Source organism: Dendropsophus ebraccatus, chromosome 12 (genome assembly GCF_027789765.1).
Source record: "Dendropsophus ebraccatus isolate aDenEbr1 chromosome 12, aDenEbr1.pat, whole genome shotgun sequence".
NCBI classification, from domain to species: Eukaryota; Metazoa; Chordata; class Amphibia; order Anura; family Hylidae; genus Dendropsophus; species Dendropsophus ebraccatus.
Genome location: NC_091465.1, coordinates 74630858 through 74658844, shown reverse-complemented (window position 1 = coordinate 74658844; position 27987 = coordinate 74630858). Strand labels below are relative to the sequence as shown.

The 27987-nt window shown below is 50.6% G+C and overlaps 2 protein-coding genes and 1 long non-coding RNA gene across 3 annotated transcripts in view; 1 reads left to right on the top strand and 2 right to left on the bottom strand.

Moving 5' to 3' along the window:
* LOC138768548 (uncharacterized) overlaps positions 1–27987 on the top strand; it is a 41580-nt gene that overhangs the window by 11567 nt on the left and 2026 nt on the right. The gene's annotated exons all lie outside the window — the stretch shown is intronic.
* On the bottom strand, positions 98–27173 carry LOC138769893 (carcinoembryonic antigen-related cell adhesion molecule 1-like). Its single transcript, XM_069948629.1, has 8 exons — positions 27122–27173; positions 26717–27037; positions 25740–26015; positions 24793–25077; positions 3080–3373; positions 1556–1798; positions 310–609; positions 98–246 (listed from the first exon to the last, which is right to left on the bottom strand). The coding sequence occupies exons 1-8, from the start codon at positions 27171–27173 to the stop codon at positions 98–100; spliced, it is 1920 nt and encodes a 639-aa protein (XP_069804730.1).
* LOC138769894 (uncharacterized) lies at positions 8536–24054 on the bottom strand. Its single transcript, XM_069948630.1, has 8 exons — positions 23715–24054; positions 16270–16347; positions 15422–15511; positions 13149–13232; positions 12349–12438; positions 11515–11604; positions 9347–9436; positions 8536–8660 (listed from the first exon to the last, which is right to left on the bottom strand). The coding sequence occupies exons 1-8, from the start codon at positions 24052–24054 to the stop codon at positions 8536–8538; spliced, it is 987 nt and encodes a 328-aa protein (XP_069804731.1).

The window sequence follows — 27987 nt, the reverse complement described above, 5'->3', positions numbered from 1 at the left end:
GCCATATATATGAACGGTGTGCAGCTGAACAGAATATCAGAACTCCTGGCATCATGTATCATTATGATGCCGGGAACACCGAAACAGTTTAAATCTTCTAAGTAGTGTATTGACACAGCTGCACTTCTTCAGTACAGTAGCGGGAAGCTTTGAGCAGGTTCGGACCTCCCGGCATCATAATGACACATGATGCCGGGAGTTCCTTATGCCGGTCCGAAGCTTTACGCTCTATAGTGTGAACGTTTCCTAATACAGGCAAAGGAATAGAATCAATGACATAGGTGAAGAGTTAAGGAAGTAAAAAGTTACCTTGTGGTGTCACTCTGAGGGTGAAGTTGTAGTTTTGGCTACCGATAACGTTTCTCACTCTGCATTCGTATACTCCAGACTCACTCACAGTCGCCTGAGACACCAGAAGACTGGATCTAGAGCTATTAGAATCTACTGTGAATCTCCCACCAGTCTGGACAGGGACCGGATCTGGATTGAGACGGACCCAGGTGAACTCCGCAGGAAGCCCAGATAGAAGAGTCACTGTCATGGCTGTTGTTTCTCCGTCTTCTATGTTAATGATGGTACTACTATTGTGCTCCAGGGACTGTGGAGGCTCTGATAGGAGACAAGGAAACATAACCATTATAAATACAAGGGGGGAAGTAAATTCTACCAATCCTTTCAAATTCTTTATTAAAGGGGTATTCTCATCTGGGCTTGTTATCCCCTAGGATAAGGAATAACAAGCTACTCGGAAGCACTCAGTGGGCCGCATAGAGAAAGAATGGAGAACCAACTGGTGGGAATACATGTGCGCTACATTCACAGTAGGGCAATAACATCCCTGATTGCTTGTTATCTCCTATCCTATGGGAGAATACCCCTTTTAGGCCATGTTCACACAGTGTATTTTTTAAGACAAAAATTGCCGTTGTTGGCGATTTAAACAATAGCCGTTCTTGCCTTAAAAGAATGCACTACATTGAACTCTATGGGAACAACAGCCATTGTTCACACACTGTACTTAACAACAACCGTTTTTCAGGACGGTGACAGAAATAACTGACATGTAAATTATTTCCGGTCGCTAGAGTGTGAACTACGGCCATTGTTCTGCTCTGTTCTCACAATGTATGGTGGTTCGGACGGCCGTATATTGCATAGAGTATTGCTCTGTCATCTCTACCGCCACACCTGCACCTACACTCCACATGTCACATAAGTCCTAAACAAGGTGGGTTACCGTGTGTCCTGGGGTGGATGTTACCACTCCTGGCCACCATGACAAGTAGCCCCAAAACACCAGAGCCCACCAGTAGATTCAATAACAGTACCAGCAACCCGCACTACAGCTCCTGGCTGCGGCTTAACCCTTCCTTCCCATAGAGAACACAGGAACGCTCAAATGTGCCAAACTTTCCTGTGTATGGGAAGGACAGGGCTGGACAATAGACATAACTGATGGCTGACCAATCATATGTACATCAGTTATTGAGGGTGTATGGGAACCATTAGAGGATTTCTCTGGTTATCAGGCTTATTTGCAGCTATTGACGCTTACCTAAAACCACTGAATGCAAGGACGTTTTTCCCATCCGCTCTCCAACGCAGGTGAGTTCTGATCCTCGAGGAATAGTATCTCTGGATACATTACTGGTCACATTGGTTTGTGCTGTCCTCGATGTGTTGTTGAACACCATGGTGACATTAGCAGGAGGGTTTCCCCCTGGCCAGGAACAGCCCAGGACAACATAGTCATCTTCTCCAGGTTTGGCTAGATATAAGACGTGTCCTTCTGGGTTCCCTATCAGAGGACACAAACTTAGAATGATAAAAAATTAACAAGTGAAGAAAAATCAGAGACATGTGAAGAAGCCCAGTCCCTAAAGTTCTCTACATATTGTGAGGATATTGTTGGGGGTGTAGGCTGTAAGCCCTTGTGGGCACGGTCCTTTCCAGTCTGTACCAGTCTGTCATTTACTTTACTTATATGGTTTGTACTTGACTTTGCTATTTGTATGTTAACCCCTTATCATGTGAACAGCGCTCTGGAATCATGGGTGCTTTAAAAATAAATAATATTAATCCCACAATTTAACATCAAGTTTATCAGCCTCATATTCATACCCGCTATGCCTGATTAATGTCCCCCACGCCTTATATTCTCACCCTCTGATCCTGATCCATGCCCTTTCAGCCTTATATTCTTACCCTCTGATCCTGATTCATGCCCTTTCACCCTCATGTTCAACCCCCTGTACCTAATTCATGCCCCCTTAGCCACGTATTAACACCTTCTGAGCTTGATTCATGCCCCCTCAGCCTCATATGCACATCATCTTATAGCCTCATATTTACACTCTCTGGGCCTGATTCATACCCCCTCAGCTTCATATTCACACCCCCTAGACCTGATTCATTCCCTCAAAGCCTTATATTCTCTCCCCCTGAGCCTGATCCATACCCCCTCAGCCTCATATTCACATCCCCTTGGTCTGATTCATGCCCTTTTAGCCTTATAGTCACACTCCCTAAGCCTGAATCATGCCCCCTCAGCCTCTTATTCACATCCCCCAGCTTGATTCATGCCTCCTTAGCCTCTTATTTACACCTCTAAGCACAATTTATATCCTCACAATCTTATATCATCCCTTAAACCTCATTCATGCCCTCTGATCCTGATATTTATACCCCCTGAGCCTTATTCATGCCCCTCAGTCTCATATTCACATCCCCTGAGTCTGATTTATGCCCCCTCAGCCTCATATTCTCAGATTTTCTAATTTTCTGTTGGTTGCAGCCACTGTTAACCACTTTGATTTGTAGAATGTATATCAGCCAGATAAAGAAGGAGAAAACCCAGTAGTACTGGTGGTAACTTTAACAACCAGAGGTCAAATCCGTTTTATTTTTACTTCTAAAACAAGGGCAATATTCCTGTTTTCCTGGGGTCTTCCACTAGGTATAAAAGCCTAGTCTGAATTGGGTGGAGCTGCAGTATGGCACCCAGCCCCTATGTGGAGGAGTAGAGCTGTAGAAAATTGTACATGCACTAGCCATGGACACAGTTTGACGTGATACTTACAGTTGATATTGAGGTTGGTTTCAATGCTGGTCTCACTGTTTATCCGGTTGGATGCTGTACAGGTAAAGGCTCCGTTGTCGTTTTTAGAGACAGGACTGATGATAAGATTGGAGTTTTGGGGAGAATCACTCTGAGTAATGTAATATGGAGGGTTTGAGGACACATGTTTTCCATTTAGACTCCAGGAGAAGGAGATGGCAGAACCCTGAGCTGTACAGTATAGAGACACAGAGTCCTGTCCGGCCCAGAGCGCTCCTGATGTGTTACTGGTCACTGTCACTGCCGAGACTGGAGCTGTGAACCAGAACATGAACTCCTGTTACCAATTACCATTTAGACTACACCCCTAGTGGTGGCCACATGCAGACTGAATTATATCATTTAACTCTCTCTATAAAGGGGAATTGGAAAAACAGACTTCGGACTACTTTACAGGCATTAAAACGTTATATGGCATTGATTTTCTTTCAAATCAACTGGTGTCAGAAAGTTATATAGATTTGTTATTTACTTCTATTAAAAAATCGCAAGTCTTCCAGTACTTATCAGCTACTATATGTCCTGTAGAAAATGTTCTATTTTCAGTCTGACACGGTGCTCTCTGCTGACATCTCTGGCCGAGACAGGAACTGTCAAGAGCAGGAGAGGTTTTCTATGGGGATTCCAAGAAAACCGAGATAGTGTTCTGGTCTTGGGCAGAGATGTCAGCAGAGAACACTGTGTCAGACTGAAAAAAAAAAAAAAACACTTCCTGCAGGACATACAGCAGCTGATAAGTACTGGAAGACTTGAGATTTTTTAATAGAAGTATATTACAAATCTATATAACTTTCTGATATCAGTTGATTTGAAATAAAAATATTTTCGCTGGACAACCCCTTAAAACTACTTCCTGTAATTCTGAAGGTATTCTCCTTGTAGCTGACCTCTGTACCATTAGATGAACACCGTAGAGACACCGAATCCCTTCCCGGCCACAGTAACAGGTCAGATGTGTTACTGGTGAGGGTTACTGCAGATACAGGTACTGCCGATAAACAAGATCAGATCAACAATACAATACTTCAGATTTAGCCCTACTCTCACTGGGCCCAATGCAGCAAGTGTAAGAAGTTAAAGAGGACCTGAGGCTCCCGACCCCCCGCTAAAGCCCCCTATACTTACCTGTTCGCGCCAGGTCCCGCTTCTTGATCCGGTCCGTTGACGGAGATTTTAGCGCCCGAAGCCCAGCATGCGCGCTCCTGAGATGAGTCCGACACACATAGCGAATGAATTGTGAGTCTGTCGCGATCAGGTAAGTATAGGGGGCTCTAGCGGGGGGTCGGGAGCCTGTCACCCTGGCACAGGAGGTGACAGGTTCCCTTTAAGTTAGAATAGTAAGCAGCCATGCACAGTGCATCAGTGCTTACTGTAAAGGAGCTAGGACTCCTGTCAAAATAACAGATGTCCCTGCTCCTCTGTTTGCAAGGCAGAAATAAAATACAGTGGTACCTTGGTTTAAGAGTAACTTGGATTAAGAGTGCTTTGCAAGAAGAGATCACAGTTCTTCTAAATTGTAACTTGGTTTAAGAGCATTGCTTTGGTTTAAGAGCTCCCTGTACTAGGTGGGAGAGGGGCATGGTCTGCATAGCGGGGTCTACAGCCCTGTACTCTGACCCAGGAAGTCTCTTTCATCTTCCAAATCATAGCAGATCCACTTCAGGCTGTGGCATCTCTGGCCGAGACAGGAACTGTCCAGAATAGGCGAGGTTTTCTATGGGGATTTCTAGAAAACCAAGACAGAGTTCTGGTCTTGGCCAGAGATGTCAGCAGAGAGCAGTATGTCAGACTGAAAATAAAACACCACTTCCTGCAGGACAGAAAGCAGCTGATAAGTACTGGAAGACTTGAGATTTTTAATAGAAGCATGTTACAAATCTATATGACTTTCTGATATCAGTTGATTTGAAATAAAAACTTTTTTGTTGGATAACCCCATTAAACTACTTCCTTTAAACAGCTCCCTGTACTGGGTGGGAGGGGAGTTGGGGAGGGGCATGGTCTGCATAGCGGGGACTACAGCACTGTACTCTGACCCAGGAAGTCTCTTTCATCTTCCAAATCATAGCAGATCCACTTCAGGCTGGGGCTTACATCAGGGGACAGGACTGTGGAGGTAATCTCTACTGATGATACCAATAAGTACAAAGTGGTCACTAGCGCACAGCAGAGGAACATACTAGTCTAGTACTGGCACAGTGTCACGGCCGCGGCGGCTTCCCGCGTTCCGGGTCGCCGCCGCGACCGCCTCCTGTCCCATGCAGCTGCTGCTAGTTCGGCCCCTGGGGCGCCTCACCTCTCCTCCGTTCCTGTCTCGGTCTGTGCCGGCCGGCGCGCGCGTCCCCGCCTCCTAGGGCGCGCGCGCGCCGGCTGTCTCAGATTTAAAGGGCCAGTCCGCCCTTAATTGGTTAGTTGCACCAATCACTCCCCTATAAATCCCAGCATGCCCTGTCCCTCGTGTTGGAGCCTCTACATGCTTCCCATAGCGTTTGGCCCAGCTCCCTGTTGTTCCTGACCTTAGTCCTTGTCCCTGGTTCCTGTCCTTAGTCCTTGTCCCTATCCTTGCCCGCTGCCTTCCCATTGTTCCTGAGTCCTGTCCGCCACCTGCGAGCACGCCTTCTGTCCTCTGCCTGCACGATCTCCTGCCTACTGCTCCTGCCACGCCTCGCCTGCCGTCACCAGCAACCAAGCCAGGGGTAGCGACCTGGGGGTCGCCTGCCGCAGCAAGTCCATCCCGCCTTGCGGCGGGCTCTGGTGAAAACCAGCGGCCCCTTAGACTCCGCTCCCTGGTGAGGTTAGTGCCATCGCTGGTGACAGTCCAGTGGATCCACTACTCCAGGCGTTACAGTAGGCTCCAACCATGGATCCCGGCGAGGTGCCTGATATCCGTGACGTAGCCAGAGTGGTCGCTCAACAGGCTCAGCAAATCCAGCAATTGACTGCCGCCCTACAGCAGCATACTACAGCCCAGCGCCTATCACCACCTGCAGCTACCTCGAGACTTCTACTGGCTCTCCCAAGCAAATACTCTGGTGACTCCAAGTTGTGCAGAGGATTCCTGACTCAATGCACTATGTATATCGAACTTCTAAGCAATCAGTTTCCCACTGAGCGCTCTAAAGTGGCTTTCATCATCAGCCTATTAGAGGGTAGAGCTCTGGCCTGGGCCACGCCGCTGTGGGACCGAGATGACCCTGCTGCTGCCAATCTCCGAACCTTCTTATTCGAGTTTCGCTCCGTCTTTGAGGAACCTGCCCGTGCTTCTTCAGCTGAAACTGCTCTCCTCAACCTCTCTCAAGGGAGCTCCTCTGTTGGCGATTACGCCATCCAGTTCCGTACCCTGGCGGCTGAATTGGACTGGAATGAAGCCGCTCTAATAGCCACCTTCAAGAAGGGCCTGTCCAGTCGGGTGAGAGACGTGCTTTCCGCCCGAGACCTACCCACCTCCCTGAACGAACTCATCCTACTGGCCACCAGAGTTGATACTCGTTTTTCGGAGAGGGAGGAGGAGGTTCGGCATGAACATCTACTAGGCTTGCCCCGTCGCCATCACCAGCTGGCGCCGGTTTTCCAGAATCCTGACTTTCCGGTGCCCCAGCCCTCTCTTGAGATTCCCATGCAGGTGGAACGGGCTCACCTGACGCCTGATGAAAGAATTCGTCGTCTGGAGCTGAATCTCTGCCTCTACTGCGGTGGTTCGGATCACTTTCGGCTGATATGTCCCCTACGTCCCCAAACGTCCGGGAGATGCTCGCACCTAGGTCCGGTGGGACAGGTGTCCCTAGGCGTGAACGCTACCTTTCCAAGTTTGTCTATGCCGGTTTCCATCCAGACACCCTCTGGACAAAATCACCAGACTACTGCCTTTCTCGATTCTGGGTCAGCAGGCAGTTTTATGGCGGCAACATTGGTCCAAAGATGGCGGCTACCCGTGATCCAACTAGCCAGGCCCTTGACTATCTCCTCGGTCACGGGCGAGATTCTTACCGACCAGATATATTTCCAGACCGCACCTCTAGTCCTCCAGGTGGGTCCTTTACATCAGGAAAAGATATCCTTCTACGTCCTGCCCCATTCATCCCCCGCCATCCTCCTGGGACTCCCTTGGCTGCAATTACATGCTCCTAAGCTGGACTGGAGAACTGGGGAGATTATCAGTTGGGGTCAGGACTGTTCCAACCAGTGTCTCAAGTCACCTCAGACCAAGTACTCGGTGTCGTCACCTGACCCCGCCAAGCCTCTATCCGGCCTACCGGCAGAAGACCAAGACTTGGCGGATACCTCCTCTGCCGAGAAGGATCTCATCCACAAACCCACATCCCCTCGCCACAGTATACCTCCTGATCGCCTAGTACCAGTCGTCACCTCTACTCTTCAGAGAATACCCCCCGGAAAGACCCATGTTCACCCTGCGCTTCGAAGAGGGATTTTGAAGTGGGGACATTCCTCATTGGAGGCCGGGCACCCTGGAGTCCGAAAGACCGGGCAACGGATCTCCCGCCACTACTGGTGGCCCAGTTTGTTCCAAGATGTCAAAGACTTTGTGGCTTCCTGTGCCATTTGCAGGCAAGAAAGAGGGGGAGGCCAAAGGGGGGGTACTGTCACGGCCGCGGCGGCTTCCCGCGGTCCGGGTCGCCGCCGCGACCGCCTCCTGTCCCATGCAGCCGCCGGGGTCCTTGTGTAGGGACCCGGCGCTGCTGCTAGTTCGGCCCCTGGGGCGCCTCACCTCTCCTCCGTTCCTGTCTCGGTCTGTGCCGGCCGGCGCGCGCGTCCCCGCCTCCTAGGGCGCGCGCGCGCCGGCTGTCTCAGATTTAAAGGGCCAGTCCGCCCTTAATTGGTTAGTTGCACCAATCACTCCCTTATAAATCCCAGCATGCCCTGTCCCTCGTGTTGGAGCCTCTACATGCTTCCCATAGCATTTGGCCCAGCTCCCTGTTGTTCCTGACCTTAGTCCTTGTCCCTGGTTCCTGTCCTTAGTCCTTGTCCCTATCCTTGCCCGCTGCCTTCCCATTGTTCCTAAGTCCTGTCCGCCACCTGCGAGCACGCCTTCTGTCCTCTGCCTGCACGATCTCCTGCCTACTGCTCCTGCCACGCCTCGCCTGCCGTCACCAGCAACCAAGCCAGGGGTCGCCTGCCGCAGCAAGTCCATCCCGCCTTGCGGCGGGCTCTGGTGAAAACCAGCGGCCCCTTAGACTCCGCTCCCTGGTGAGGTTAGTGCCATCGCTGGTGACGGTCCAGTGGATCCACTACTCCAGGCATTACACACAGTCAGGAGTGGGGAGTAAGTACATTTACACTACACAGGTTAGGGGCAGATCAGCCTCCCATAGAGTGTATACCTGGGCACTCCACAAGTACAGATTTGCTCAAAGTTTAGTATTCAGATTCAAGTAAATCCAGATTTTTTGAAAAAAAAGTTACATCAAATCTCCAAACACTGTAAAAAAAACATGCTCACCTGATACAGAGGCATTCAGAGAGTTACTTGTGGTGGTACTGGTGGTGGTCTGGATGGGCGGCAGTGTGGTGGAACGCTCTGTCTCTGATAGTAAGAAAAACATTTAATAGAGTTAAAGGAAAACCCAACTTACTACTGCTGTCAACCTTCCCGACTGGAAATCAAGTCATTCCTGTAAATTGTAAAATTCCTGAGTTGCTCAAGGCCAATCGAGGTGAGGTGCAAGGTGTGACCAAATATTTAGCTGGGCTACAAGAACAATCACTGAATTATTTGCATGGTCCTTTAAATTAATCATTGTTGGCCACACATGTGTGATCTATAATGATAAACCCTTTTAAAGTAAAAGGTCGGGGGAGAATAAAACACAGAGGAGCTAGGACTCCTGTCAAAATAACAGATGTCCCTGCTCCTCTGCTTGTGAGATAGAATAAAAATACTTTCTGCTTCTGTCTGTAGCCAGGACCAGAGTTTTTCCTCTGCGGTGTTATAGTGACTACTTTGTATCTAATGATGATATCAATAGGTACAAAGTGGTTACTAGCGCAAAGCAGAGGTACATGCTGGTCTAGTACTGGCACAGTCAGGAGTGGGGAGTAAGTACTTTTATACTACATAGGTTAGAGGCTGATCAGCCTCCCATACATTGTATACCTGGGCACTCCGCAAATACAGATTCGCTCAGAGTTTAGTATTCAGATTCAAATAAATCCATATTTTTGTACAAAGTTACAGCAAATCTCCAAACAATGTAAAAAAAACATGCTTACCTGATACAGGGACATTCAGAGTGTTACTTGTGTTGGTACTGGTGGTGGTCTGGATGGGCGGCAGTGGGGTTGAATGGTTTGTCTCTGGCTCTAAATGTGTAAAGTAAAAAAACCTTTTAATAGAGTTAACAGAAAACCCAACCTACTACTGCTCTCAACTTTCCCAAACTGGAGTTCAAGTCATTCCTGTAAAAAACTGAGTTGCTCTAGGCCAGGGGTGGGGAACCTCCAGCCCACGGGCCGCATCCGGCTCCTGAGACCTCCCGATGCGGCCCGCAGCCCACAGCTCCCCTGTGACGTGCGGTGCTCTGGTGGGGCAGGAGCCGGGATTCACAGCATCTTCCTGTGTCTGTGACATCTGCCAGACACAGGAGGATGCTGTAAGTGCCGTCCCCTGCCCCACCAGAGCGCCACACGTCTTCCCTCTCCTGAGGGCCGCACCCGATGCTGGAGGAGACGGGTGCAGACTAGAGGAGAGAGAAGAGGACCTGGGCAGCGTGGGAGCGGAGGAAAGGTGAGTGGGATGTTTATTATTTTATTTGGGACAGGCACTGGGGTTAACTTGGCTACCACGGACAGGCACTGGGGTTAACTTGGCTACCAGAGACAGGCACTGGGGTAAACTAGACTACCAGGGACAGGCACTGGGGTTAACTAGACTATCAGGGACAGGTTCTGGGGTTAACTAGACTACCAGGGACAGGCACTGGGGTTAACTTGGCTACCAGGGACAGGCACTGGGGTTAACTTGGCTACCGAAAGCCGTTCACTCCAGTGCGATGCCTGTGATCCCGGGTGCATAGTTGCGCTTCCGGGAATCTGCGGCCGGGATCTTCCAGGGAATTCAAGATACATTCCCTGGATTTCCAGGGAATGTATCTTGAATTCCCTGGAAGATCCTGCCCGCAGATTCCCGGGAGCGCAACTATGCACCCGGGATTGCAGGCATCGCTGGCATACTAATTGAGCGAAGATGTCTTCGGACCAAAAGTCCCACGGTTCGCTCATCCCTAGTCTGGATGGGCGGCAGTGGGGTGGAATGGCCTGTCTCTGGCTCTAAATGTGTAAAGTGAAAAAACATTTTAATAGACTTAACAGAAAACCCAACCTACTACTGCTGTCAACCTTCCCAAACTGGAGTTCTAGTCACTCCTGTAAATTGCAAGATTCCTGAGTTGCCCTACGCCAATAGAAATCCTGTTCCTAAGGGCCCTATTACACGGGACGATTATTGTGCTAAAAATCGTTAAATCGTTCGAATTTAAACGATAATTGTTCTGTGTAATTGCAGGCAACGATCGAAAAATCATTCATATGTCGTTGATCGTTGATATAGATCTGAACCTCAAATTATCGTTAATTGTTCACTAATCCTTCGCTGTAATTCCACGTTCGTTCGCTCAAGTTCCGCGTTTTTTCACTAATCGTTCAGTGTAATTGCTCATTGTTCATTGTTTTTCTGGGATCAGAAGGAATAAACGATCATAGTAACGATTGCAATAACGATCATAGTAACGATCGTAACTAACGATTATCGTTCTGTGTAATATGGTGAACGATTTCAGGTTCACGATAAACAATCTCGTTTGCGATCGTTAGTCGTTAATCGTTAAAAACAGCTCAGTGTAATAGGACCCTAAGAATGTACATGACCTTTACAAGGTGTGACCAAATGTTTGGCTGGGCTACAAGAACAATCACTGCATCATTGGGGCAGGGGGGGGGGGTATTTTTTTTCTACAAGGCAGAGACCGGGGGGGGGGGGGGGGTGAGAAATAATACACAGAGGAGGTAGGACATCTGTCAAAGTAACAGATGTCCCTGCTCCTCTGCTTGAGATTTAGATGTCTGTAGCCAGGGCCAGAGCTTTTCCTCTGCGGTGTTATAGTGACTACTTTACATCTACTAATGATATCAATAAGTACAAAGTGGTTACTAGTGCACAGCAGAGGAACATGCTGGTCTGGTACTGGCACAGTCAGGAGTTAGGAGTAAGTACTTTTACACTACACAGGTTAGGTACTGATCAGCCTCCCATACAGTGAATACCTGCCCACTCCGCAAGTACAGATTCACTCAAAGTTAAGTATTCAGATTCAAGTAATTCCAGATTTTTTTGTACAAACGTTACATTAAATCTCCAAACGCTGTAAAAAAAACATGCTTACCTGATACAGGGACATTCATAGAGTTACTTGTGTTGGTACTGGTGGTGGTCTGGATGGGCGGCAGTGAGGTGGAACGCTCTGTCTCTGGCTCTAAATGTGCAAAGTAGAAAAAAAAACCTTTTAATAGAGTTAACGGAAAACCCAACCTATGACTGCTCTCAACCTTCCCAAAATGGAGTTCAAGTCATTCCTGTAAATTGCAAAATAACTGAGTTGCTCTAGGCCAATAGAAATCCTGTTCTTAAGAGTGTACATAACATTTACAAGGCGTGACCAAATGTTTGGCTTGGCTACAAGAACAATCACTGGATCGTTTGTGTGGTCCTTTAAATTCATCATTGTTGATAAACCTTTTTGAAGGAAAAGTCCAGCAACTGGCCTTTTTTTTTTTTTAAAGGCAGAGGCCGGGAACAGAACAGAGGAGCTAGGACTGCTCTCAAAATAACAGATGTCTCTGCTTCTCTGCTTGAGAAATAAAATAAAAATACTTCCTGCTTCTGTCTGTAGCGAGGCCTTGAGGTTTTCCGCTGCGGTGTTCTAGTGACTACCTTGCCTCTACTGATGATATCAATAGGTACAAAGAGGTTACTAGCGCACAGCAGAGGAACATGCTGGCCTTGTACTGGCACAATCAGGAGTGGGGAGTAAGTACTTTTACACTACACAGGTTAGGAGCAGAGCAGCCTCCTATGCAGTGTATATCTGGCCAATCCGCAAGTACAGAGTCGCTCAAAGTTAATCACCAAGTATTCAGATTCAAGTGAGTCCAGATTATTTGTAGAAAGTTGCATCAAAACTCCAAACACTGTAAAAAAAAAAAAAAAACATGCTTACCTGATACAGAGACATTCGGAGAGTTACTTGTGTTGGTACTGGTGGTGGTCTGGATGGGTGACGGTGAGGTGGAATGGTCTGACTCTGACTCTGATTGTGGAAAGGGAGAAAACCATTTAATAAAGTTATTGGAAAACCCAACCTACTACCGCTGTCAACCTTCACAACTGCAGTTCAAATTTTTATAAATTGCAAGTTTCCTGAGTTGCTCTAGGCCAATAGAAATCCTGTTCCCAAGAGCTCATGAGTTCATAGCCTTTACAAGGTGTAACCAAATGTTTGGCTGGGCTACAAGAACAATCACTGGATCATTTGTGTGGTCCTTTAAATTCATAATTGTCAGCTGCACATGTGTGATCTATAATGATAAACCCTTTAAAAGGAAAAGTCAGACGGGAGGACTTTTTCTTCATTTTCTTTACAAGCCGGGGGGGGGGGGGGGGGGTTGGAGACATAAAAAACAGAGGAGCTAGGACTCCTGTCAAAATAACAGATGTCCATGCTCCTCTTCTTGTGAGATAGAATAAAAATACTTCCTGCTTCTGTCTGTAGCTGGGACCATAACTTTTCCTCTGCTGTGTTATAGTGACTACTTTGCATCTACTGATGATATCAATAGATACAGAGTGGTTGGCCTGGTACTGACACTGTAAGGGGGAGTAAATGCTTATACACTACGCAGCCTTCAATACAGTGTATAACGGGCCACTCCACAAGTACAGATTCGCTCAAAGTTAAGCACCAAGTATTCAGATTCAAGCAAATCCCGATTTTTTGTAAAAGTAAAAAAACACACTCACCTGATACAGAGGCATTCAGAGAGTTACTTGTGTTGGTACTGGTGGTGGTCTGGATGGGCGGCAGTGTGGTGGAACGCTCTGTCTCTGATAAATGTGTAAAGTAACAAAACTATTTAATAGAGTTAACGGAAAACCCAACCTACTACTGCTCTCAACCTTCCCAAACTGGAGTTCAAGTCATTCCTGTAAAAAACTGAGGGGTGGGGAACCTCCGGCCTTTGAGACCTCCCGATGCGGCCTGCAGCTCACAGCTTCCCTGTGACATGCGGTGCTCTGGTGGGGCAGGAACCGGGATTCTCAGCATCTTCCTGTGTCTGTGACATCTGCCAGACACAGGAGGATGCTGTAAGTGCCGTCCCCTGCCCCACCAGAGCGCCGCACGTCTTCCTTCTCCTGCGGGCCGCGCCCGATGACGTCATTTCATTGCGCGCCGCCTGCTGGAGAGGACGGGTGCAGACTAGAGGAGAGAGAAGAGGACATGGGCAGCGTGGGAGCGGAGGAAAGGTGAGTGGGATGTTTATTATTTTATTTGGGACAGGCACTGGGGTTAACTAGACTACCAGGGACAGGCACTGGGGTTAACTTGGCTACCAGGGACAGGCACTGGGGTTAACTTGGCTACCAGGGACAGGCACTGGGGTTAACTTGGCTACCAGGGACAGGCACTGGGGTTAACTAGACTATCAGGGACAGGTTCTGGGGCTAACTAGACTACCAGGGACTGGCACTGGGGTTACCTTGGCTAGCAGGGACAGGTTCTGGGGTAACTAGACTATCAGGGAGAGGCACTGGGGTTAACTTGGCTACCAGGGACAGGCACTGGGGTTAACTAAACTACCAGGGACAGGTTCTGGGGTTAACTAGACTACCAGGGACAGGCACAGGGGTCAACTTGGCTACCAGGGACAGGCACTGGGGTTAACAAGGCTACCAGGGACATGCCTGGGGGGGTTAACTAGACTACAAGGGGCATCACTTGGGGTTAACTAGACTACCAGGGACATCAGTAAGGGGTTAACTACAGCTACCAGAGGCATCACTGAAGGTTAACTTTGGCTACTGGGCTACTACAATAGCAGGGGCATTAGGGGAACAATACTTTGCCTTGCCCCATGTGCTGCAAACCCAAGCTATTAACTTACTAACTGCCCTCAAATGATTTTATTAACGCCTGACCGGACCTCGACATGGAAAAGGTTCCCCACCCCTGCTGTAGGCCAATAGAAATCCTGTTCCTAAGAGTGTACTTAACATTTACAAGGAGTGACCAAATGTTTGGCTGGGCTACAAGAACAATCACTGGATCGTTCGTGTGGTCCTTGAAATTCATCATTGTTGGGCGCACATGTGTGATGATTAATGATAAACCCCTTTAAAGAAAACGTCCAGAGAGGGGATTTTTTTTTTTTTTTAAAAAGCAGCGGCCAAAGTGGGGGGGGGGGGGGGGGGCAGCGGTGTGTGTGTGTGTGTGTGGGGGGAGACATAAAAGAACAGAGCTAGGACTGCTCCAACAATAACAGATGTCCCTGCTCCTCTGCTTGAGAGGTAAAATAAAAATACTTCCGACTTCTGTAGTGAGGCCCTGAGGTTTTCCTCTGCGGTGTTGTAGTGACTACCTTTCTTCTTCTAATGATATCAATAAGTACAAAATGAGTAACATGCTGGCCTGGTACTGGCACAGTCAGAAGTGGGGAGTAAGTACTTTTACACTACACAGGTTAGGAGCTGAGCAGCCTCCCATACAGTGTATGCCTGGCCACTCTGCAAGTACGGAGTCGCTCAAAGTTAATCACTATGAAGGGCATTTATTAAGTCCGGCGTTTTTTACGCCGGACTTAAAAATGCCCCCGCAGCTCCGGAGCTACGGAGATTTATGTAGAGGCGGACTGCCTCTACATAAATCCTGTGCGCGCCGGTGCGCACCTCCGAAAACCTACGCCAGCTGAGGACTGGAGTAGGTTTTCGGCGTACATTTGGGCGAAACGGATGGTAAATCGCGCGGACTCTGAGTCCGTGCCCTCCGTTCCACCCACTACACGCCCCCTTTCCGCCCCCCTGGCGTACTCGGCGGAAAGTGCCGATTTGCGAATATTTTATTCGCAAATCGGCCATTTGCGTATAAAAAAATACGCAAATTGGCACTTTCCGCCGAAAATCATCCGTTCGCCGGATGATACATGTGGCCCTAAGTATTCAGGTTCAAGCGAGTCCAGATTTTTTTGTAAAAAGTTACAGCAAAACTCCAAACACTGTAAAAAAAAAAACATGCTTACCTGATACAGAGACATTCAGAGAGTTACTTGTGTTGGTACTGGTGGTGGTCTGGATGGGCGGCAGAGAGGTGGAATGGCCTGTCTCTGGCTCTAAATGTGTAAAGTGAAAAAACCTTTTAATAGACTTAACGGAAAACCCAACCTACTACTGCTGTAGTGTCAACCTTCCCAAACTGGAGTTCTAGTCACTCCTGTAAATTGCAATATTCCTGAGTTGCCCTAGGCCAATAGAAATCCTGTTCCTAAGGGCCCAAGTACACGGGACGATTATCGTGTGAAAAATCGTTAAATCGTCCGAATTTCCAGTTAGTTACCTTTCACCACTTTGACAAGCCCGGTTAGTAGCCACTGGTAGCCAGACTTTTACTATGGGGGGATTTTTGTGCAAAGACCCAGTTTATGCAAAAATTTTGCAACGTTTGATCCTTTGTGTCAAGCTCCCAAGATTCACTTTGCTCGAAGCAGGCCTTTAAATTCTTTTCGGATGTGACATTTATTCAGATTCAGCCTTACTCTTCATTGGCCAGGTACAGAGAAAGTGTAAAGTTAGAAGTGTTGATTCATAGCATCCTTGTTAGAACCTCTAAGCTAAGATGCATCAAGCATTCCTGCTTACAGGAGAAGAGCACAGACTACTTTCAAAATGACAGGAGTCCATGCTCCTCTACTTGTAAGGTAGTGTAAAAATGCTTACTTACTACCCGCTTGGGTTAGGTTTTCTTCTGCAGTTCTGCAGTATAGTGGCTGCCTTGCACTCATGACATGGGTGGATGATCAGCCGCCACTTGGAGTCAAATGTATTTTTTTTGTAAAAGCATAACTCCAAAATTCATAAAGAAGATGCTCACCTGATGATGTCACATTCAGAGAGTTTCCTGTGGTGGTTCTGATGAGGTTCTGGGTGGGTGACACTACAGCAGAACGTTCTGTGAAGTAAGACACGGCCCTTTAATGGCCTAAACTACTGTTGGTTGTGTTACTTATGCTATAAAGTCAGAGGTTTTGGCTTTCACATGCTATCAGAGTACTGTACTGTGAATATTTATTTCAATAAAAGGATGCTAAGTGCAGCAAGTGATAGATCAGTGACCTTTGTCCTCCAACTCACACTATACTATGTTTTTCTATGAGATGAAGCTTCAGCCTGCCTTCTTGTGATATGTATCTCTCTGTCAGCTCTTACAAGCAGGACGCAGAGGAGAGCAGTGTGAAGCTGCATCTTATAGGAGACCCCAGAGATTCTGCAGATAGCAAAGGCAGGCAGTATGAGTCGGAGGCGTTTTATAACTCTGCAGCTCATCATTATGTAGTTACCTACTATATCACTGCTCTCCTGGTCTCTTAAGACAGCAATTATATGCACTCTATACTGCCCTAACTCTACGCATGAAGGTACATACAAAGAGACAATGTGGGCAGAGCTTGGTAAGAAGGGATCTGATGCATGATGATCCGGCATAAATGTGTAAAGTGAGAAAAACGGTAGTTTCACACGTAACGAATCCGCAGCTGATCTCACGCTGCGAAATTCTGCCGGGAATCAGCAAAGCAAGCCGGGATGAGGTGCAGTATCAGCTCTGGCGGTGGGTGGTCAACGGGGCGGGCTGAAGACATTCTACCAGTGGGATGTACATCCCGCTGCGAGTTTGTCTGCCGTAGAGGGTATAGGTCGTGGATCTGCAGCGGATCGCGCTGCGAATTTGCAGCATGAAATCCGCTACGGATCAGTTACCAGTGAAACTACCCTAAGGCAGGCCTGTATTTAGAGTTCATGCTGCCCTAGGCACTTTGCACGCAGAGGCAATATCCCCCTATCCCTATTAGTGATGCTCTGGGGTCACTTCCCTGCACTGAGCCCCCACAGATCTCTGTATTCTTATATGCCACAAAGCATCCAGTGTATGATGCACCTAGGACCCAAATACAAGAGCTGCAGGCACTACAACTCCCAGCATGTACTGAGGGCTGCAGACTGTTCTGGGAGTTGTAGTGCCTGCAGCTGTTGTGGTTGGGTCCTGGAGGCGTTGTGGGAGATCAGAATACATAGATCTGTGGGGGCTCAGTGCAGGGAAGTGACCCCAGAACATCACTAATAGGGATAGGGGGAGATGTTTTTGTTCTATCCCCTATTAGTGATGTTCTGGGGTCACTTCCCTGCACTGAGCCCCCACAGATCTATGTATTCTTATATGCCACAAAGCATCCAGTGTATGATGCACCCAGGACCCAACTACAGCAGCTGTAGGCACTACAACTCCCAGCATGTACTGACAGTCTGCAGCCCTCAGCATATGCTGGGAGTTGTAGTGCCTGCAGCTCTTGTAGTTGGGTCCTAGTTAAAAAGTTTGCGCTAGTGTACTGTAGTGACCGCAGGGCTGTGTCAGTACACTACCGCAAACAATAAACTGACCCTTATAGACCCCAATGGTACACAGGCTCTGCACACTATAGAAGTGATTACAGTGCAGTTACTAATGACTCACAGGTGACGTCTTCTCCGATTGCCGTCGCTAACTTTTTGCTTTCTTCTCCATCTGGCGCAGCATCATGAAGACTTCTCCGACCACAACTTGTCTGCAGGGGCAGCTGGGGGTGACTGGGGCAGGAGGGCAGCTGAGGGGGGCTGGGAAAGGGAGGCAGCTGGGGCGACAGGGGGACTGAGGAAGGGAGGCAACTGGGGGTGACTGGGGAAGGGAGGCAGCTGGGGGAAAGGAAGAGCAGCTGGGGAGCAGGGGACCAGCAGGGAGGGGCAGCTAGGGTGGCAGGGGAGAAGCTGGGGTTCAGGGGGGGCTGGGGCTCAGGGGGAGAGGCTGGGGGTCAGGGGGAGCGGTAGGGGGGCAGGGAAGAAGCTGGGATTCAGGGGGAGAGGCTGGGGGTCAGAGGGAGAAGCTGTGGGTCAGGGGAAGGGGCTGGGAGGCTGGGGAGCAGCTGAGAATGCAGGGGAGAGAGGCTGGGGGCAGGGGAGAGGCTGAGAATGCAGGGGGGAGAGGCTGGGGACCAGGGGAGAGAGGCTGAGGGTTAGGGGGAGAGTCTGGGGGGGCAGGGGAAAGGCTGGGGGGGGGCAGGGGAGAGGCTGAGAATGCAGGGGAGAGAGGCTGGGGGCAGGGGAGAGGCTGAGAATGCAGGGGGGAGAGGTTGGGGACCAGGGGAGAGAGGCTGGGGTCAGGGAAGAGGCTGAGAATGCAGGGGGGAGAGGCTGGGGACCAGGGGAGAGGCTGAGGGTTAGGGGGAGAGTCTGGGGGGGGGGGCAGCGGAAAGGCTGGGGGGCAGGGGAGAGGCGGGGGGGGGGGGCAGGGGAGAGGCTGGGGGGCAGGGGAGAGGCTGAGGGTTAGGGAGAGAGGCTGGGGGGCAGGGGGAGCGGTAGGGGGGCAGGGAAGAAGCTGGGATTCAGGGGGAGAGGCTGGGGGTCAGAGGGAGAAGCTGTAAGTCAGGGGAAGGGGCTGGGAGGCTGGGGAGCAGCTGAGAATGCAGGGGAGAGAGGCTGGGGGCAGGGGAGAGGCTGAGAATGCAGGGGGGAGAGGCTGGGGACCAGGGGAGAGGCTGGGGACCAGGGGAGAGGCTGAGGGTTAGGGGGAGAGTCTGGGGGGGCAGGGGAAAGGCTGAGAATGCAGGGGAGAGAGGCTGGGGGCAGGTGAGAGGCTGAGAATGCAGGGGGGAGAGGCTGGGGACCAGGGGAGAGGCTGGGGACCAGGGGAGAGGCTGAGGGTTAGGGGGAGAGTCTGGGGGGGCAGGGGAAAGGCTGAGAATGCAGGGGAGAGAGGCTGGGGGCAGGTGAGAGGCTGAGAATGCAGGGGAGAGAGGCTGGGGGCAGGGGAGAGGCTGAGAATGCAGGGGGGAGAGGTTGGGGACCAGGGGAGAGAGGCTGGGGTCAGGGAAGAGGCTGAGAATGCAGGGGGGAGAGGTTGGGGACCAGGGGAGAGAGGCTGGGGTCAGGGAAGAGGCTGAGAATGCAGGGGGGAGAGGCTGGGGACCAGGGGAGAGGCTGAGGGTTAGGGGGAGAGTCTGGGGGGGGGGGGGGGGCAGCGGAAAGGCTGGGGGGCAGGGGAGAGGCGGGGGGGCAGGGCAGAGGCTGGGGGGCAGGGGAGAGGCTGAGGGTTAGGTGGATAGGCTAAGGGGTTAGGTGGAGAGGCTGGGGGGGGCAGGGGAGAGGCTAAGGGTTAGGGAGAGAGGCTGGGGGGCAGTTGGAGAGGCTGAGGTTTGGGGGGAGAGGCTGATGGTTAGGTGGAGAGGCTGGGGGGAGCAGGGGAGAGGCTGGGGGGCAGGGGAGAGGCTGAGGGGCAGGTGAGAGGCTGGGGGGCAGGTGAGAGGCTGAGGGGCAGGTGAGAGGCTGAGGGGCAGGTGAGAGGCTGAGGGGCAGGTGAGAGGCTGGGGGGCAGGTGAGAGGCTGGGGGGCAGGTGAGAGGCTGGGGGGCAGGTGAGAGGCTGGGGGGCAGGTGAGAGGCTGAGGGGCAGGTGAGAGGCTGAGGGGCAGGTGAGAGGCTGGGGGGCAGGTGAGAGGCTGGGGGGCAGGTGAGAGGCTGAGGGGCAGGTGAGAGGCTGGGGGGGGGGCAGGGGAGAGGCTGAGAATGCAGGGGGGAGAGGTTGGGGACCAGGGGAGAGAGGCTGGGGTCAGGGAAGAGGCTGAGAATGCAGGGGGGAGAGGCTGGGGACCAGGGGAGAGGCTGAGGGTTAGGTGGAGAGGCTGGGGGGGCAGGGGAGAGGCTGGGGGGCAGGGGAGAGGCTGGGGGGCAGGGGAGAGGCTGGGGGGCAGGGGGAGAGGCTAAGGGGTTAGGTGGAGAGGCTGGGGGGGGGGGCAGGGGAGAGGCTGAGGGTTAGGGGGAGAGGCTGGGGGGCAGTGGGAGAGGCTGATGGTTAGGTGGAGAGGCTGGGGGGAGCAGGGGAGAGGCTGAGGGGCAGGTGAGAGGCTGGGGGGGGCAGGTGAGAGGCTGGGGGGCAGTGGGAGAGGCGGGGGGGGCAGTGGGAGAGGCTGGGGGGGCAGGTGAGAGGCTGGGGGGAGCAGGGGAGAGGCTGAGGGGCAGGTGAGAGGCTGGGGGGGGCAGGTGAGAGGCTGGGGGGCAGTGGGAGAGGCTGGGGGGGCAGTGGGAGAGGCTGGGGGGGCAGGTGAGAGGCTGGGGGGGCAGGTGAGAGGCTGGGGGGGCAGGTGAGAGGCTGGGGGGGGGGCAGGTGAGAGGCTGGGGGGCAGGGGAGAGGCTGGGGGGGGGCAGGTGAGAGGCTGGGGGGGCAGGTGAGAGGCTGGGGGGCAGTGGGAGAGGCTGGGGGGGCAGGTGAGAGGCTGGGGGGGCAGGTGAGAGGCTGGGGGGGCAGGTGAGAGGCTGGGGGGGCAGGTGAGAGGCTGGGGGGGGCAGGTGAGAGGCTGGGGGGGGGGCAGGTGAGAGGCTGGGGGGCAGGGGAGAGGCTGGGGGGGGGCAGGTGAGAGGCTGGGGGGGCAGGGGAGAGGCTGGGGGGGCAGGGGAGAGGCTGGGGGGGCAGGTGAGAGGCTGGGGGGGCAGGGGAGAGGCTGGGGGGGCAGGTGAGAGGCTGGGGGGGCAGGTGAGAGGCTGGGGGGCAGTGGGAGAGGCTGGGGGGGGCAGGTGAGAGGCTGGGGGGGGGCAGGTGAGAGGCTGGGGGGGGGGGGCAGGTGAGAGGCTGGGGGGCAGGGGAGAGGCTGGGGGGGGGCAGGTGAGAGGCTGGGGGGGCAGGGGAGAGGCTGGGGGGGCAGGGGAGAGGCTGGGGGGGCAGGGGAGAGGCTGGGGGGGCAGGTGAGAGGCTGGGGGGGCAGGGGAGAGGCTGGGGGGGCAGGTGAGAGGCTGGGGGGGCAGGTGAGAGGCTGGGGGGCAGTGGGAGAGGCTGGGGGGGGGCAGGTGAGAGGCTGGGGGGGGGCAGGTGAGAGGCTGGGGGGGGGCAGGTGAGAGGCTGGGGGGGGGGGCAGGTGAGAGGCTGGGGGGCAGGGGAGAGGCTGGGGGGGGGCAGGTGAGAGGCTGAGGGGGCAGGTGAGAGGCTGGGGGGCAGTGGGAGAGGCTGGGGGGGCAGGTGAGAGGCTGGGGGGGGGGGCAGGTGAGAGGCTGGGGGCAGGTGAGAGGCTGAGGGGGCAGTGGGAGAGGCTGGGGGGGCAGGTGAGAGGCTGAGGGGGCAGGTGAGAGGCTGGGGGGCAGTGGGAGAGGCTGGGGGGGCAGGTGAGAGGCTGGGGGGGGGGCAGGTGAGAGGCTGGGGGGCAGGGGAGAGGCTGGGGGGGGGGCAGGTGAGAGGCTGGGGGGGCAGGGGAGAGGCTGCCCCCCAGCAGGGGGGCCGGGGGGCGGGCAGACGCTGTGGGGCTGGGGGGAGACAGGGCGGCCGGGAGCAGGATGGGCAGGCAGGCTGGTTCCCTCCCCCCATGCAGCGCCGAGGTCCGGGGTCCGGGGCAGGTGTTGAGCTTCTGGTGCACACAGTGACAGAGGCCGGAAGCTCCCAGCTGCAGCCCCGCGGTCCCGGATCTTGTCTCCTGCTAGGCGATGACGTCACATCACGTGAGCGCCGCCGAGCAGGAGAGAAGATCCGGGACCGCGGGGCTGCAGCTGGGAGCTTCCGGCCTCTGTCACTGTGTGCACCAGAAGCTCAACACCTGCCCCGGACCCCGGACCTCGGCGCTGCATGGGGGGAGGGAACCAGCCTGCCTGCCCATCCTTCTCCCGGCCGCCCCGTCACACCTCCCCCCCCCCCGGCGCGGACTAGGCACCCGTGGGCCGGTGCCTACGGACGTTTTTTTTTGTTTTTTTTTTAAATAATAAAAAAAGTGTTCCCTGCGGGTGCCGCCCCCCCCAGGGCGCCGCCCTAGGCACCGGACCACGGGTGCCTAGTGACAAATACGGCCCTGCCCTAAGGGTACAAACACACACACACCGTATACGCAGCGTATTTCCTGCTGCGATACGCAGCAGATACGCAGCAGATATGCAGCAGATACGCAGCAGATTAGATCAAAATAACTGAACACAGCATCAAATCTGCACCATCAAATCTGCAGCAGATCTGCTGCATATACGGTGTGTGTGTTTGTACCCTTAGGGGGGGATTTATCATCATGAGCCCCTGGCATACATCGTTTTTTCGCTGATACGAACAATGTGTTCGATGATTGGAATGGTTATGCTGGGTTAACACTACGTTTTTGTAATCCGTTTTTTGTGTACGTTTTTTGCAAAAAACAGAAGAAAAAAGAACGGATGCATTTGTGTGCATCCGTTTTGATCCTTTTTCCATTCATTTCCATTATAAAAAAAAAAAACGGATCAAAACAGTACACAAAAACGTAGCTGACCCTACTTTTGTGTCCATTAAAAAAAAGGGTCCGTTTTGATCCTTTTTTTTTCTTACAATGGAAGTCAGTGGAAAAACGGATCAAAACCGATGCACACAAATGCATCCGTTTTTTTGTAAAAAACATGAAAAAAATGGATTGCAAAAACGTAGTGTGAACCCAGTCTTGTAACAATCATTGTCGAACATGCGAATGTTTATCTTGTAATGTACGGAACTGCGTAATGTACGCAGCTGCTTAAGTTTATAAGCTAACGTGAGGTTGCTATTGCGGCTGACATGTTTTGCGACTTTGCAAAGCGAATCTGGTGAATTTACGAATCGCAATGAGGCAAATTAAACGCCGATTTGATGCGAATTGGAATTCGGCAGATTCACTTTGCTCATCTCTAATTAAGACCCACTAGCAAGCGTCCAATAGAAATCTCATTCCTTAGGGTGACACATGAATGTGTACATAGGGAGTGACTGTGCATTGTCTTCATAAGATACTGTACATATTAACACCTGAGTAAACATAAAGCCTGACTTCAACTGAATCCTCCAGGTATTTAGAGTAGAACACTAGTTGGCTTGTACGCTGTTCTGCCATGATTCTCAAATACTCATTGGCAGAATGGATCGCCAGCCCTTTTATTAATCCCTAGCCCCTTATGTGGGCAGACTATTCGAAATTTGCCCAATAATCGTCCTGCTTAAAAAACACAAAACTTCTATCTTCCACAGAATAAACGATGAATCGCTTATCAGTGGGGATGGCGTCTGGGACCCCACAATGGCGAGAATAGGGGTCCCTGCTCGGCTATCTTTGGCAGTCCTATAGCAAGTGAATGGAGCACTTCTGCACATGCTCAACCATACATGTTTGAATTTGATTTGAATACACAAGGATAGCTCCCAATATACCTCTGCATGGAACCAAAGGGAATTAGAGTTGGGCTCCATACTCTTCTATAGATGTTACAGCATGGGCCCATACAACTCTGGTCTGTTCTAATGCAGATTTAGTAGAAACATTTACCTGTTGTACTTGTAGATGCAAATCCACCACGTCCAAATGTTATGTTGGCTGCATTGCTGGTCTCATTATTCTCCATGTTGGATGCGGTACAGGTGTAGGAACCAGTGATGTTCCTGAAGATGGGGCTGATGGTGAGATTGGATTGTGGAGGAGAATCGCTCTCAGTAATGTTATATGGAGGGATAGAGGACACTGGATTTCCATTCAGACTCCAGGAGAAGGTGATGGCAGAACCTTGAGCTGTACAATATAGAGACACCGAGTCCTCTCCTGTCCAGGACACCCCTGATGTGTTACTGGTCAGGTTTACTGCCGAGACTGGAGCTGTGAACCAGAACATGGCCTCCAGTTAGTTATCTATCATCATTTAGACAAAACAATAGCCATAATTTTTCCACCGAACTCTATTATTATGTTAACAATGATTTGGAACTCGGTATCACCAACTGTGCAGTGTCTTGGCACCAGTATCCCAGCTACAAAAGTCTAAAGTTGCAGTGTGGCTGAGGAACCTCTTTGGAAGTGTCTTACATTATGTCTGGTTTTTGTAAATTTGCTTATTTACACTGTCCTATTGCTAAACACTGCTGGGACTACATACCCTGAAGTAGTATGGAAATGCAGGGGTTATTATTTGCCACGTCTACGTGGTCACATGTCAGGGATGTAAGGAGTTTGGTCACATGACCCTGCATAGACAGTTTCAAATTGGAATGTTGTCGGAGGGAGGGGTCTCTCAAGTTCAACCTCCTTCCTGGCAACCTGTCTCTCCTCATAGGGCCGGAACATTGTAGTCAGTCTAGACCTGGCGAGGATAGTGATAACATGTACCTACCCCTATCTCCTCCTGTTTGTCACGCCTTGTAAGAAACCTAAGGGCTAGTTCTTTTTTAGTTCCCAGTTAAAACCAGTTAATGGGATGGGTGATGCTTGGGTTTGGGGGGCAAACTAAATCTTTGAACCTCCAGCTAGGTCCTACATTTCTGCAGATAGTCTCTCTAGAAGCGATGCACTGGTAGAACTAGGTCTCCTATTATTGGTGGTATTAGTCTTTGTCCCTATGACTGCAGATACTCACAGGCCAGGCTGAGGTACAGTCCGGTGCTGTTGTCGCTGTTTATCCAGTTTTTAGCTGTGCACATAAAGTATCCATACTCCTTAGTAGTGTTGGGGGTAATTATAAGCTCAGAGTTATTCCGGGTCATCTGGTATTGGGGGTCCTGTGGGAGGGGTTCTCCATCCAGGCTCCAGGAGTAGCTGACCTCTGTACCATTAGATGAACACCGTAGAGACACCGAATCCCTTCCCGGCCACAGTAACAGGTCAGATGTGTTACTGGTGAGGGTTACTGCAGATACAGGAACTGACGATAGACAAGATCAGATCAACATTAAACATAAGGATCATCATACTAATCCATGTTCTGCAATATATTACAATAAAACCTGGAGCATCAGTACGGATTAAATGTTGATTACTTCATTGTGTGTACCATAATGTAAGATGAAGGATAACAGGTTAAAGGGGTAAAATACATGCTGAAATAACAATTAATTCCATACATCTCATTACTATAAGTCTCCTTCCCCCTGTTCTGAGCCTGACGCTTTCTGCTAAAGACACAGAAAACTGTGTAGGAGCTGTTTTCTCTTTCTCTTTCTCCACCTCCTCCCCCCTCCCTTCTGAGATGGCTCATGCAATCTGCAATGTGGGAGAGTTAATCTAAGGTCAAGTAACTTGTGACCTTACTGTGATTAACCCTCCTGGCCTCACAGAGCACAGAAATAGTGTAGATACAGCTGACCAGGGACACTGTTTACATGAGCCATCTCAGAAGGGAGGGGGAGAGGGACTGAACAGCTCTTATGCAGTCTTCTGTGTCTTCAGTACAAAGCAGCCCCAGACCTGGGGGAAGGAGACAGATAAGTAAATGATATGGGGGGGGGGTTGTTGATTCAACATACTGTATATTTTACCTAAGTGGAACCTTTATAGTCACAATAACACAATAGAGAACATGGTTACCTGATACGGTCACATTTAGGGAGTTGCTGGTGTTGGAGCTGACAGGGTTCTGGATGGTGCAGGTGTAGGATCCACTGTCACTCTCAGATATTGGTGTGAAGTCCAGGTACGATCCCTGGCAGGTCACATGGGGTTCAGAACAGATGGGAGACTGATCCCGGTAGAATATGTAAGCAGTCACATTCTGATTAGGTTCCACATCACAGTGGAGGGTCACATTGCTTCCATCAATAGTAAGATCCGAGATCAGACTGAGAGATGGCTCACGTAGGATGGCTAAACACAGAACATGGAAAGACTGATGGCATCAACAATGTATTACATAAACATGTACGCGGAAAAGAGAAGGAGATAGGTGACCACCCGACACCCACAATGCTGGCATCCTCAACCGTGCCATACACCTTGATATACAGTATACAGATTGACAAAAAAAATTCACCCAGATGGCAAAAAGTGCGTCCTCCACTGCCCTATAAAATAGGCTCTCAAATGCTACTTTTGGTTAGTGTACCTCTTGGTGAGAGATTGTGACTGGTACACATGACTTTATGATGACATTTTGTCAAGTTGACAGACTTTGAGAGGGTGGGGGGCATTACTGGACTGAAGAAAACAGGACGGTCGCTATCACTTGCTATCTAGGCCGTTCTGACCAAGCTTTTAGGAGCTGTTGGGGGCAGTAGTTATGTGAGGGCACACACGGTAAACAGGCTGCAGACTGACCACTAGTCTAGAGGATCTGCGGACAAAGAGCGCCTCCCAAGCCCACAGGTTGGATCAGATATTGCAGCATCTTCCCTTACTTTATTTCCTGTATTCTTAACTAATGCTAGAGTATCCCCTAAAACACAATAGTATGTGCAGCTGACAACAATATGGGACTGCTTCAAGGGATTGGTCGGTCTTTTGGGTCCCTGGTTGGGGAACCTTGTTCTATATTATAATATATAAAAGTATAGAAAGCCATTACTTACAGAAAATTTGGAGATCATGGGGAACAATATCAAGGTCGAAATCATCTTCATCGAACACAAAGAGACTGTAATAGCCATCGTCTGCGTAGGTCATGTTATCCAGTCTCAGAGTCCCATTGGATGACATCTCACATCTCCCACGGTACTGAGGACTGCATAGAGGAGTTTCACCATCGGAGACCAGAGCAATCACATCTATATCTCCAATCTCTCCAAACGCCCATTGTATCCGATGGTTTACGGGGATAGGGACAGTTACGTCGAAAGTCATGGATCCCCCGAAAGTTCCATTTAGTATCTGGATAGTTGAAGCAGTGTGCACTGCAAGTTACAGAAGTAATATAAGGATAATGTCACATTATAACAGATAATGTATCCATGATAAAGCCTTCTTTGTTGTCTTACCCAGACTGAAGAGGAACACCATCCAGCGGAGAGGAACCTGGACAACATCCATTTGTTTGTAATGCTTCAGCTCTGTGTTTCTTGGAGATTATATGCACCAGGTAGCTGTGCACACACTAAGTGATAGCTACCAGGGTTCTCTTCATTTAAGAACTCAATAAAAGAACGAAAGTTTTAGGTTGACTCCAGATCCCCCCAGCAGGTGAAATGTGGTATTGCAACAAATAAATGATTACAGTTCCCTTTAAGAGAAGTTATTATGTAATATCTGGAGATTCCCTAATACGTTTTTTTAAGTATTGTCAGGAAAGAACAATAAAAAGGGTGTTTATGGCAGCCTGGTTATATGTCGGTTCACAGGTGCAATAGACTAGCTGCATGGTGATGGATAGGCTTGATTTAGTTGCTAAATTCTGGGCTCAGATCTTGAATCCAGTAGATTATATATATTATGTTCTTTTGGGCATTATAAGCTTGGCAGTGTTTGGCACTATGTTGGTACCTAATGACATTATATTGTCTTATTGACTGTATGGTAATAATTGGGCCCTAAAGTTTGCACTGAAGACCATCTGAGAAAGATGTGCCAAACATATTGAGGTGCACCCCTCTTATTACATTTGGCTCTTCTTTGAGAGCCCTTGTGCCACGAATGGAGGTCTATGCCAACTATGAGCTGGTCAGAAATTTTAGTAACAAGTAGCGAGTGCATTAAAACATGAAAAAAAGTGAAATGTTTGCTCGAGAAAGACGTGTGCCAAAATCTGTGACTTTTAAGTCAGAATATGGCTATGTTCACATGACGTTATTTTCTGTATGTGGTTTTTTTTTTTCTCTAAAAATTGCGTCCGTGATTTCCCGTTTTT

Excerpts from the sequence above, each read along its gene's own strand:
- LOC138769894 (XM_069948630.1), bottom strand. The coding sequence starts at position 24,054 with ATGTTCTGGTTCACAGCTCCAGTCTCGGCAGTAAACCTGACCAGTAAC. Across the intron at positions 13,233-15,421 it reads TCTGAATGTCTCTGTATCAG|AGACAGAGCGTTCCACCACA; the intron begins GTAAGCATGTTT and ends CACATTTATCAG. Across the intron at positions 12,439-13,148 it reads TCTGAATGCCTCTGTATCAG|AGTCAGAGTCAGACCATTCC; the intron begins GTGAGTGTGTTT and ends TTCCACAATCAG.
- LOC138769893 (XM_069948629.1), bottom strand. The coding sequence starts at position 27,173 with ATGGATGTTGTCCAGGTTCCTCTCCGCTGGATGGTGTTCCTCTTCAGT. Across the intron at positions 27,038-27,121 it reads GGTGTTCCTCTTCAGTCTGG|TGCACACTGCTTCAACTATC; the intron begins GTAAGACAACAA and ends TGTAACTTGCAG. Across the intron at positions 25,078-25,739 it reads CCTAAATGTGACCGTATCAG|TTCCTGTATCTGCAGTAACC; the intron begins GTAACCATGTTC and ends GTCTATCGTCAG.